At 42.5% G+C, this 13,266-nt stretch overlaps 1 protein-coding gene across 7 annotated transcripts in view; it reads left to right on the top strand.

Annotated features, from left to right (window-relative positions):
* Positions 1-13,266, top strand: part of LOC143209062 (protein Skeletor, isoforms B/C) — a 113,489-nt gene that overhangs the window by 23,458 nt on the left and 76,765 nt on the right. For 3 of the 7 annotated variants that reach the window (XM_076424262.1, XM_076424260.1, XM_076424258.1), the window contains exon 2: positions 3,945-4,126. In XM_076424262.1, coding sequence (XP_076280377.1) covers positions 4,060-4,126 — 67 coding nt within the window. In that variant the 5' untranslated portion in view covers positions 3,945-4,059. Of the gene's footprint in view, positions 1-6; positions 4,127-13,266 lie in introns of those variants that run through there. The other 4 variants (XM_076424257.1, XM_076424263.1, XM_076424259.1 and 1 more) reach the window with 3 other exon arrangements.

Genomic DNA, 13,266 nt, shown 5'->3' on the forward strand with positions numbered 1-13,266 from the left:
GTTAGCGAATCACAAAGTGACCGTACCGCGGCCCGGTTTTACAACCTGTGACTTTCCCGCACCCTTTCGTCGATCCTCCGTCCTGTTCCTCGAGGCACGAGGCTCTTCATTGTCCTCCTCGTGTCCGCCGCAGTGTCTCCACGCGATCCTCAGGGTGTCTCCTCGGCTGAACCCCCTCTTCGATATCGCGTCGGGCGCCCAGTCTCTAACAGTTCTCTTCCAAGTGTCTATCGCTGCTAGCTGTGCGACCTCGTGCGATTCGAGTAGCCGGGGGATGATAGGCGAGCCAAGGTTACAGAATGAGGGGTGATGGGAGTGCTGGCGCAAGGTAACTAATCGGTGAAGGGAAGGTCTCGGAGAACTCGTCGCTTCTGATCCTGCGGAAATTGTAAAAGCTCGTCTTGGCCGACAATCGGCCCGCGCCTCGATCGAACAGATTTTCGTTGACACTGTATAAGATCCGTCGCAGATGTGCCGTGGATGATTCCACGTTGGTGGAAAGTGACTACGGCTCTCCAGCAGACCTGGAAAATGCAGAGCAACGGTTGAGTATCTCGTTATGCACGCGCCGCTGCCAACTAATTCAAACGACGATAAAACAACGTCGTCGTGTGGTTTCTACGAATTGAGCTTTCCGCGGGAATACTCGCGCCGCTGTCACGCATCGTTCGCGGTTTCATCTCCATGTTTAATGTACGTGGAAGATGGCGCGCTCGGGTCGACTCGTTTCTATTTTCTCGCTGGGACCAGCGGAGACACGTTGTAACACATTTCTGCGTACATCGTTGTATTAGGAAACCAGTGGGAAATGAAATTCCAGGTCGGAATGTTGCTCTTCCTGCGGCGCGTGGGAAAAACGCTTGTTTGACGGTTCGAACGTCGCTGAAACTCATTTCTGTTGAACAATCGAAAGTTCAACCTCGGTTTGCTCGATCTGTTGTGAACAGCCGCATTTCAGTGTGGTAAATTCATTGGTATAAAAATAATTCCGTGTAGAATGTAAAGTTCCATTGTCATACATTTCACGTGATAATTGTAGTAAATGGTTGAACGTCGCCTGTCAATCATCGCACACAAAGATCCACTGCTTCTCATTGCAATGGCCCGTGCTTCGAAATCGAATGAACAAAACCTATGGCCGAATTGTTAGCTGCACTCTCGTGGAATGAGACATCCCGCACAGACCACTCTTCTCCGTCGTCCTACCAAATCCCACTGTCAAAGGAAACCGAATCTAATCGAATGCGTAGAGTCGAAATTTAACCGTGGAGCTTCATTCACGTTTACACGATTCCTCGGCTATCCGTAAGCTTCTTTTCAGAGGGTCCAGCTTAAAATGTTTGGCGTTTGACAGCGAGCGACCCGCGTGCTGTTCCTCGCTGTCGATCGGCTTTGTCTACGAAAGAGGAGGTAATTAAGGACGGTAGTACGTGAATGAACTTCGTCGCAGTCTCACCGATTTTAATGGTATGTGCGCTCTCTACGCCTCGCCGGCTTCGCATCTCTCGACAAGTTTCGTAATACGCGTGGAACATGTTCAAACATGGTGAAACTTCCGCGGCGCGTTAGCTCCCGTCAATTTATTATCGTTTTGGTTCACCGTAATTTCGGGATTCCTCGCGGTTCCGCAAGAACCGGCTGCAAATGGATTCTCGCCAGCCGCCATTTTTTCCTGCGAATTAGCTCGCGGTCGCACGCACCACCGAGATTTTGAACGCTGAAGTCATCGGTTGAACCGACCGCTCGCAAAACTTTGCCAGAGAGGAGAGAACTTCGAGAGATTAATAATCGAATCGTTCTGTAATCCTTTGAAAACTTCTCCGAGCCCTTATGTCAATCATCGGAAGTTCCCTAAGATGCTCAATAGGATCGAGATCGATATAATTGCACAGAGGTGGAACGTCTGTGCTTGCATGTCGAATAAGATCAAAATTATCTCTAAGAGTGCCACGTCTCCTGAAAATCGAGAGCGAATTTATTCGTCCAGATTTAGCCCTTAAAATTGCCATGATTCAAAATATTGTTTAGATTATTAAATATATCGGTTTGTAATTAATTACTAATCATTTCGGTGTTGTATGAAGTATTATACCAATTCCATATCCATCAAATTTAAAGAGAATCATAGGGAATGGAAATATTCTAGGCCGGAAGAAATGTTTAATTTTCAAGCTAAAATTGCTCCGAATGCAAAGGGTTAACGCTAAATGAATTCTGTAGAATGTTGAGGGTTAAAAATCAATTTTAGCGCTAATTCAGATCAGTACCAGCTAAAACAACCCTCTGGCAACGTTTGCTTGCTCGATCGCAGCCTTTTGCATCTTGCAGGATCGATCAAACGAGTTTGTTTGCAAAAAAGTTTCGAGCATGTTTGCAGGATACTCTGGCAGTCTTCGGGGGCTCGTTCGAAATCGTCCATGTCGTATCCATGAAATTGAAAAAACCATAGGGAATGGAAAAATTGCTCCGAGTACAAAGGGTTAGATATCAATTTTCTGCGCTAATTCTGTCTTGCGAATTAGATCAGGACCAGCTAAAATAACGTCCTCCGACAACGTTTGCTTGCTCGATCGCAGCCCTATTGCGTCTTCTACGATTGATCAGACGAGTCCGTTCGCAAAGAAGTTTCGAGCACGTTTGCAGGACACTCTGGCAGTCCTCGGGGGCGCGTTCGAAATCGTCGATATTGCACGGGGTTCCGTGCGCAGCCGAGATCGAAAGTGCGAACGCATTCGTTAGACATCCAAGGTCTCGCGGACTGTACGCGAGGGACTTTTGTTCCTGGTGCAGGGAAAGGTGTGCCAGGTCGCTGGCAAATTTCTGTTCAGTCTCGACTGTCTCGGTCAATAGTCAACACGTCCGACGAAACACCGCACACGACTTTCCTCGGAAGTTTCTTGGCCCCGATCGACTCAAGTGTTAACACGATTCGCTTCGGTTAGTTCCTGCAGTTCGTGCACGAGATTTTATTTACCGATAATTATTGGTTCTACATTCTCTCGTTCTTTTTCACCCCGCATCGTCCGTTTAGAACCGAGCGATCTTTCCCCTGAAATGTTTTGCTAATAGAAAACAGAGATTCTACGAGCGTGGGATCTTTTGCCTGGAAAATCGCAGAAAAAGATCATAGAACAAAATGTCACTGATTCTAGGCGGTACAAAATTGGCATTCATTTTCCCTTGAGAAAACGCAATTACCCTTTTTATTTTATTTATAACGGTTGATAGAACGCCCCTCTTCTCCTCTCGTTGTGCCCGAGATACGATATTAGAAGTTGGGGCCCCGTTGTCCACATTTCTCCCAACTTCTGGGCTCAGGATCTCTCCACTCCTGTTCTTGGCACTTGGAAAACGTTTTGACCTAATTGTAAAATACTGGAGCGGAATAGAAATTTATTTTCTTCCCTGTTATGTTTATATAGTAGGTTGAAAATAATATATTTTATATTATTAATAGTAAATAATTGTGTGTTTAAATTTTCGTATTACATAAATATAATCCGCAGTCTAGTAATGACTTTCCGAACGACCTAGTAGATCCTCAAACTACGAGTTCAAACAATTTTTCTCCTCGCAGTTAAAAAAGCTTTCTCCAGAGTCACTGTGTTTGTTTCTAAATATTCTCCCACGTTTCATTCGAACTCGAAATTAATCTGTCCGCGAGTAAAACACTCTCGTCCCGCGGAGGTTCAATAAAACAGTCATAAATCACTCACGAAATCCCGGTGGGGGGATCACACCGCGGTTCCCGAACGATCTCAAGGAGTCTGCGACACAATCGTGGAAAAGCTAATACTAAAGAGAAAAGAAAAGAAAGCGATTCCCTGACCGGGCGCCGATCAACGAGAATCGAAAGAGGAAGGGGCTGGGCTTCCATAAGCCGGGGACACCGGATCTTCCGTGGTATGTCGAGGCTTGAAACGGTGTTCATTTCGAATTTCCAGATTGGACATAAGTGCGCGCGTGTGGTTCGTGTGTGTATACATGTGCCATCCCCCGCGTCGTCGACGGTAAGCGGGAGAGAAGAGGACTCGGGCCAACTGGAGCCGGAACCGAAAAATGGATGCGACGCCACTGCGACTCATTTTCGGACTGCTTTTGTTCGACTGCACCTCGACACACTACAGTAAGTCAACTTGCCTAATAAACGTATTTTGTGTAATGTTGGGCGCGTCCGTGCGCCAGTGGACTAGTTTATCTGTCGAGGCTTTCGAGAGACCAGCATGCTTCCAGAATTTAGAGTACTCGCCGTAGAACCATGCACCTTCTCGTTCACAAGCACTACGTTATTCGAAAGACAATCCAAAGACGAATCCGTTCATGTGTTTACCACAGAAAGAATTTCAGGTATTTGTGAGTAGAAGGTGCCACCTCGCCGATTTCGATGATTTTTAAATATTTTGCAGGGTGAAGATTCTGAACAATTTTTTCTTAGACATGTAACCGCCGCTCAGCCTTAGTTTTTCACATATTTGCGCGGAAGTAGAAGTATTTATTATTATATATATTTTAAATTTTCTTTAAGGACCCAAATAAAGTTTTAAAAAATGCCTTTCTTATTTTTACATGTAACCTTGTAAATTATAATTTTTGGAAAATCTTGGCATATCATTTCGTAAACCAATGCTTCTAATTGATTATAAAAAATCAGGTCGCGCGTTTGGTACAATTGTAAAAAAATTATTCTATTTTTGAAGGGCGTATGAATACTTTTTTCACTTACTGTATATTAAAACATTCTCGAAATCGATGAGGTGGACCTTTCACGCACAATTACCGAATCTCATTATAACAATTATCGCTAGAAAAAGATGGTTTACGACAAAAACATCTTATATAAACGCTTGTCTAGCTCGATACTGGCGCCTGAAATGAAAAGCGACGTCACCGGTCGATTAACCCGACCGGACACGTGCTTCGTTAAAAACCGTGAAGCTTAATGACGATTGTTCCGTGTAGAGACACCTATAGCCGGCTTAAAATGAATATTTCCCAGGCGAGGCTTTAGTAAAGATCGTTGGAAGAGTTTCGCGACGTTTCCCCGGATTTGTGTTGCGTCTCGAATGCTTGTGGACGGGTGTGGGTGCGCGTTTTAGCAGCTTCGAGCGAAGAGGGTGATTTAAAAAGAATTTTGACCATCCTCGAGCGACCGAGTTTTCTGCGCTGTTACTTGCCTTAGAGGCGAGAGAGAAGCGTGAATAATCTACCTGGTTTGACGTAGAATGCGCGCTCGGTATACGTATACATAGTACACGGTCGATAGTCGATAGGAATCGCGGCGCGTTACATATTCGCGGTTCACCGTGTCTGTTTTCCTTGGAAAAAGAACATTTCAGTGAATGTATCTCCAACTCCAACGATATTTCATTGACGCCTAATTTCCGAGGAGTTGGTTGTATTATCTAATACGTTCAGTAAATCGACCCTTTGCATTCGAGTGGCGATTCTGAGGCGCCACTAAAAATTATTATACCATTATTCAAAATATTGGTTAGAATATTAAATGTGTTAGTATCCATCTGAATTGCAAGAAACCGGAGTGAAATGGAAATTTAACAGAAAATGATGTAACAGTATTTTGAAATTGCACAGTAAAAACATTTTTACTATTTCAAATGGCAGCTATACTCAATTTTTGTCATAAATGCATAAAATCCGTGGTTCTACTAATCAATTACTACACATTTAAGTACTGTACGAGGTGTAAAATATATAAAAAAAACTGTTTGAAAATCACGCTTATATTAAAATGCAGTAAAAAGGAGAATATAATTTTTTTCCTGGTTCTCCATAAAATACCGAATCCAGTTAAATGAAAAATAATATTTCTCCCCAAAATTTTAAGCAATTGGTTCAAAATTTATTCTGTTATAAAATTAGTGTCGGAATAGATAGAAAAATTTAATATAGATTTAAATAAAATCATGACATTGGTGACTATAAATAAAAGCGTGGAGCATCCACGAAGATTACGTCAGTATACATAGTTCAGCGCTCCACGCTTTTATTTTTATAGTCACTAATGTCATGATTTTATTGAACTAATTGCTTAAAATTTTCGGGAAAAATATTATTAATCATTCGACTGGATTCGGTATTTTATGGAGAACCAGGAAAAAAATTTTCTCCTTTTTAGTGCATTTTTATATTTTATTTTCTACTTTCATTGTCATCGGAAAAGCAAGCGTGCATACAAAATTTCAGCAAGATTGGACTATTGGAGGAGGTTTAAAATTCGATTACAGGATTTACCGCATACAACAACAAGACGGCAAGTTAATATAAGCGTGGTAAAAAAAAAAAAATGAAAACAAATCATATACATAGAATGGAATTATTTGCTCGTGCGATTATTTGAGACTAACAAGGGAAGGACCCTAAGTGTCCCACTTCGATTTTGATAATTTTTTGTGAGACAATGGTATATGTATCCCTAATGATGTCTGCAAAATATTGGGTGTAGTTACTCAATAGTTTTAAAGATATGAACAATTAAAGTTTCATATCTTGTTGATATACCATGATTTGCAGCTCAAGTTTTCGAAGTTCAATTGTTTATATCTTCAAAACTATTGAGTAACTACACCTAATATTTTGCAGACATCATTAGGGATCCATATACCATCGTCTCACAAAAAATTATCAAAATCGAAGTCGGAAACTTGGAACTTTTAATTGATTTGAACTCTTACAATATTGACATGGACAATGTTTAATTTCCATAAAAATCCGCGGATCACAACGAGCGCAGCTAGATGATCGTTCGTTTGACATGTTTTACACTGTCTGGAGCACCGTGTCTCGTTAATTAAAGGTTAGCACTAATTACCGACAGTGATTTAACGGCAATAACGCGTGCAGCGGTTGGAAAGTCAAAGACAATGATATCGAAGACGACGCGCTAGGCGGTAGCTCGTTGATTAAACAGTCGCCAATTGTCCCGAGAATGATGGCCACGTATCGCTGGCGACGTTTATGGTAATTTGAAAACTTTGAGCGATTTAGAAGGTAAATTGCTAAGGGAAACGAGGACGTGGCTCGCCGTTGGAAAGACGGCAGCAAATGCGTCGCCGTAATTGCATAATGGCCCTGGTGTGTTCTCGACGAGATACGGAGCCCTGGCCTGGTTTTTACTTGAGGACTTTCACTCCGCATCTTTGGTTCTTCTCTCTTTCTCTTTCTCTTCCTATCTCGGGTTCTGTCTTCCTCTGTTTCTCTTCCTTATTCCGTTCCTCGCCTCTTTTGTTATTCCTTCCTCGTCGTCGTCGTCGTCTGTATTTTATTTCTCCTCCATCCGCGTTCGTCTCGATAGCCTCCCTCTCCCCTTACCGTCTCGTTGTCGATATTCGTCACTGTCGGAAATCCCTAGAGACCAGTGGAATTTTTAAATCTGCTAGCGTCGGACTATTGCTTTATCGTGAGAAATTAAAAAATTATAGTTCCAGAGAAATATGATACAAACCCCTTGTTTAAGGTCTAGCAAGCTTTTCACACTGGTTAATTTTAATTATTGGAAAACACCCGCACACACTAAGCATTTTTGATCTGTACAACGGTCCACAGTGCACCAGATATTAAAGCTTGCACGTGTCTCAACCATTTCGAAAAAGTTCCACGACACTCGCGACTTCACTTTTGCTTCTCCATTGTCCTCGAACGAGCCCTTTGATCTTTGACACAGCCACCAACACAATAGATGGAACTTCAGTGGCGACAGCGAAGTATCAAGGTCAGCGAGGTTCTGTGTAGATCGCAACGATCCAAATCGATCCATACAGTATGTCGTTGAACAGCGCCCGCTCTAGCGGTTACGTCGCCCCGGACAATAAAACAAATTGCCGCCCCTTAAGAATATATGTGTATGTATACATTTTTTAAATGAAGGTACATATTTTTTATTTGCAACAAAAATCTAATCATTTTATTTAAATTTTAATAAAAGAAAATTTTCTATTAATTGGGTATTTAACACATCAATATTTTTCTCACAATTACAGCCAAAATGGCGCCCTTAAATTTTGGCGCCTCGGACAAATGTCCGGGTTGCCCACCCCTAGAGCGGGCCCTGCGTTGAAACGCAACTTGAATGCTATGTTCTAGCTTCTAGCGCAGAGTCAAATCATCGCGATGTGTCCCCTTAATTATTTATTAATCATTTATTAAGTCCCCTTAATATTTGTCAGCGAAATAAAGAATGTAAAATGGGTAAGACCCGTTCGGTGGTGTTGCAGTTGGTCACGATTCGTAAATTGTTCAACAAAGGAGGTAATTTCAGTTTGATTACTTCGGCCGGTCAGGTATAGTTGTTTTTGCAACAAATTAAGCGGCCTCACGAACGCCGATAATCCTCGTGTATTCAAGGCTGAATGCTCGTTCCTCCTCGAGAGCGGTTACAGTGGAGACGATTTAGTTTCAGCACCCGGTATAAGGAACTCCCCGGGCTGTTAGCCGGCATTAGTCGGTTTCAAGTACGGAATATTGTTTCTGGAGATCCCGCCGCTCAAATTGCTGGCATTTAGCGGCTTATCTGGATTATCGTTTCCCCGCGGCCGGCCAGGGGGAAAGGAAGCGTTTCCGCTCGCGGGGGTTGAAAAGCGCGAGGCGAGCGTCTCCTCCCTCGCTTTTCGAAATTCAATGTTTTTTCTTTGCATTCTCGCCGGATAGAGACACTCTCTTCTCCATCTCCCTCTCTCTCTCTCTCTCGCTCTTTCCCTCCCTCGACGCGCACGGGAAAGGATTAAACAGTGGAACGGATTAGAGATGATTTTTTTCAACCCCTTCCCAAGCGCCGTTCCCCGTTCTACCCTCCGAAGGAAACAATCCTGACGGAGACTCGGATATTCGGACGAGAAACTTTGTGCTCGCTGGATATTCGATTATTAACCCCCTTCTGCAATTTCATTGGCAGTCTGGCCAAGTTTCGGCGAAAGGCTAATTGGTTCATAGCCCTCTCCTTATTTATAAACAGTATTCTGAAAAGTAATCCCCACAGCGTGGAAGATTTCAATTTAAAATGAAATTCATGAGCAGGACAATCTAAAATTATATTAATTATAACTCCATAATCATAACTCTTTTACAGAAAACAAACAATTTGTTACTTGACACCTTCATCCATCCACCCCTTCAATTATTAGAGTTTTTAGCGAGGTATGTTGTCCTTTTTTGAGGAATGAAGATAATAACACAAATCAATTACAAATATTGTATATACATATACATATATATATATTGTTATGGTATCTCTAATACAAGATAATAATTATCTTCATTCATCAAAAAGGATAATATATTTTGTTAAAAACTCTTTTACAGAAAATATAAAACCGGTCATTTGATCAGCAGTGGTAGGTTTAGTAATTCCTTCTTGGTTTTCCGTAACTTTTAAACGAATTTCTAGAAGAATACTCTGCAGAATGAGACGAAGCTTCCCGGAGCTGTTTAACATCGTTATAGCTAATCAGAGTTGTCTAGAGTCTGTATGCAGCTCCGTTAATTGCAGCGACGAGATGTTTGCTCCATTTCTAGCACACGTGCACGTCGGTTTCACGTTTGACCCACTTATCGACTAATTCAAAAGGCCCGGTGTTCCAAGGTCGATCTCACGTTGTTCGACGAAATTTTACCCTGGTTTCAGGACCGATCGGATGTGTAGTAGGTGTAGACAAGTACGTTCCCAGTGTCGCTGCTCGTGGAACCACGTGGAACGAGTCGGACGCGGCCGGATCTGTGAATTGGTCGCGAACGGAGAACATTCCGCAGCGAATTAAAACCGGAGCAGAACGATTGTTCACGGTGGATCAACTCCAAATGAAGTTCTACGACCGTGTCCTCGGTCGTGTCCTTCTCTCTCCGCTTTATTTCTATTTCAGATAGTTTCTTTCGCGAAAGTTGCTCCTCCGCCGTCTGCTCCCTTTGTTGTCCGCCACTGGCAGACTCTGAAAAATGCTTTATCGAGTTTGTGAGAACCGTCTCCGGCGCGGCGCGGGGAAAAAAGACTGTTCGAGTTCTCTTCACGATATGAAACATTTCTCGCGGACTTGGAAATTCTCGCTAATAGTCTTCCGTTTCGCCGGGAACTTGACGAGAGCGGACTTTCAAAATGTTTGATTGCGTATTCTACAATCTACCGAGGATTACGTTCCGTGATTCTACTCTTGAAACGGATTTCGTTCGCTTCCGGTTAGCGAATGCCGTGTTGCAAATATGTATGTATACCAAGGTGAATCTGGAAAATGCCAGTCAGCTTGGAAACAGGAACATATAATTTCGAGGCTCGTGTCCGACGTTCCCATTAATGAAAATATACAGGGTGAACCATGAATTGTGATAGAGATGTGACGAAACCTGCAGGCAAAGATAAATAACACGAGGGGTTATTCACAATATTGTCTACATGATTAAATATGTCGGTATCTAATCAATTGCTACACGTTTAAATATTGTATGAGGTATTGCAGCAATTTCAATCGACAAGATGAAAACAAATCATGTACAACGGAGATATTCTAGGTCGCAGGAAATGTTTAATTTTCGTGCTAAAATATTAGACGATTGCATAAGTTCGTGCCTGATTTTCATAGATGTTGTAAACTGTACTACACGGCGGAGTTTAAAAATTATTTCTGCAATTTGAAAAGAATCGTGACTACATAATCAATTAATGAAGCCGCGTTCTTCAAAATTTAACGATTTCATATTATTTTCAAATCGGGCACGAACTTATACAAAAATCTGATAGGTCCGAGTGTTAAGGGTGAAGAGTTTGTACATACATAAATCGAAGTCCTCGCGGTTTTCACGGGCAATCTGCGGTCCAGCGGATTAATAAAAGTCTAGAGGATAGTAACGATCCCCGAAACAGGGCGCAGAGATCCTGCTAAACTTCCGGGACACCTTGTGTACTCGTGCGAGGCTGCCAAAGAGAGAATAAAAGCTGGAGAGAGAGAGAGAGAGAGAGAGAGCTGACGCGCACATGTAGCTTCCAATAAAGCAGCGCTCGAGTGCTTGATCGGCACTCGACGAATCTCGAATCGGACAATACACTCGCGGGCACGTCCATCTGAAATAACCCATAAGGTCTCTCGAGTGCGCATTTATACATATAGGGGCAGTAATGCCCCCCGTGGCACACGGTCATCGGTATAATATTCGCCTGTACAAGTAGCGAAGCTACGTTCGGGGGAGCTTTTTTTTTATCTCCTTTCCAGGGATTACTTCCGGGTCAGCAGTCGGGCTCGATTGTGTCCAATCCGCAGGCTTACAGATTACCGGACACTTGTCGCTCGGTTACGTGACGCGTATCGCGTGTAATCCGTAGATTTTTCCGCCGCGATTTTCCTCGAGAGACCTCTCCCCGCGACGCCAACGTAAATCCGTACTGTTCGCCTGAACGTTCGCTCCGCGAAAAAAGACACTTACGCAACACAACACGTTCCGATGTTTTAACCCTCCGCGGACGAAGATTTGATTAAAATATTAAAGAATATGTTACTCGGAGAAGAGCAAATCGCGTATGAAAGTTTTGAGTGCTGGGAAACATGGAAGAGATACAGTAATATACACTAACATTTTATCATGTATGCCATTACATTATTTGTCTGCAACTTTAGGAATTGAATCAGAGAAAAATGTCCACTCGCTTACACAAGAATATTTTTCTCTCGAGAGGAACGACGAAGAACTATCTTCTCGATGATCATGCGATATTTGAAAATCCTGCGTTGAACACCTAGCGTAAAAGTTTTGTCGGAAAGTCGCACTCGAAAATTAGTCGAATCGAGATGCATAATGGCGACGATCCAGATTAAAAACCGTGAGAGGCTGCTGGGTATAGTGACCGCGAGACGGCGCGGTCGTCGGTTGCAAAAGTAATCGAACAATTTTTCCCCTTTCTTTTTTTTCCATCCTGCTCTCCCGTGGGATTACTTCCGGTTGAACGAGTCTCGCTCAGTCAGGTTCAATCTCCGTACTCTGTGTCAGATTACAGAGTACTCGCCGTAGTAACATCTATAGTAACACGTGTGTAGTATGTAAACTCGCGGTACGCGTGCGCGAGTCCCTCGACCAGCTCTCTCTCCTCTCTCCACTCGCTCTTCTCCTTCTCCCGTGTGTGTATCTGTGTGCACCGCTGCATCCTGCACCCGATCGTAAAAGCTCCGATGCAACGAGGTGCGCGCGCGCGAACGAACCAACCAGCTCGATGCATATCACGCTCGCTTTCTTTCACGTCGGGGAGATTATAACGCAACTTGAAATCCATTCAATCCGACGAATTATTAATCCGGATTATCATAAACGACAGCGTCGAGTCCCGGTAAATATTTTAATGCATTTTGGATGTTTCATTTGTCCAGCGAATCTCTCTGCTTCCGCAGCGAGTAACAATCGATATCCCGACATCCTGTTGATGGACCGTGCGGCATTTTTCATAAACATCGGACAGATGTCGATATTTCGAGCCATTTCGATTTTCTAGTAATTCCAATGGTTGTATTACAACTAGCGTAATTCCCGTTGAAAAATCAACGGCTGGCTTGTTTCTAAAGGTATGCCACTAATTTATTTTTAGCAATTGATCCTGAAGGACTTCCGGGATAAAAGAAAAATACATATTGGTGCGTCCTTTTAGGCTAACGACTACCTGTGTACATTTTTTAATACATCAATCGATGCAGCTCGACATTCGTTATAAAAATGTACTAACCTATCTATGTCGGAACGTTTGTAGTTCAGGAGATACTTCAATTTAAATAATTCTAAAACACTATTACTATCGTGCTAAGACATTAGCGTTTATTTACTAATGTAACGTCTTACATATACATATACAGGGTAATGGTGTTTTAGAATTATTTAAATTGAAGTATCTCCTGAAGTACTAACTTTTCGACATATATAGGGTTAGTACTTTTTTATAACGAATGTCCAGCTGCATTTTTTGATGTATTAAAAAATACCCTCATTCCATTTAAAAAAGTGAAGGTGACCTTCATATCTCTAAAATAAAATTACATAAAAACAAACATTTTTCCGGTATCGTATGAACCCCATTTTACCATTCAACTTTGTCCTTCAGACATTTGACGTATCTTTAAAAACAACAAAGATATTCGAGGTGGTCAAGTTAGCTGGGACACCCTGTATACCATAGATTGGAATATACCAAAATAAACCAGAATACACAATGATGACTAGACTGTGCGGATCTTTATGCAAAATAAAAAATGTTTGTATTGATTGCAAGCCAAATAAAAATTCCGTTCC

Source organism: Lasioglossum baleicum, chromosome 5, assembly GCF_051020765.1.
Source record: "Lasioglossum baleicum chromosome 5, iyLasBale1, whole genome shotgun sequence".
Classification (NCBI taxonomy): domain Eukaryota; kingdom Metazoa; phylum Arthropoda; class Insecta; order Hymenoptera; family Halictidae; genus Lasioglossum; species Lasioglossum baleicum.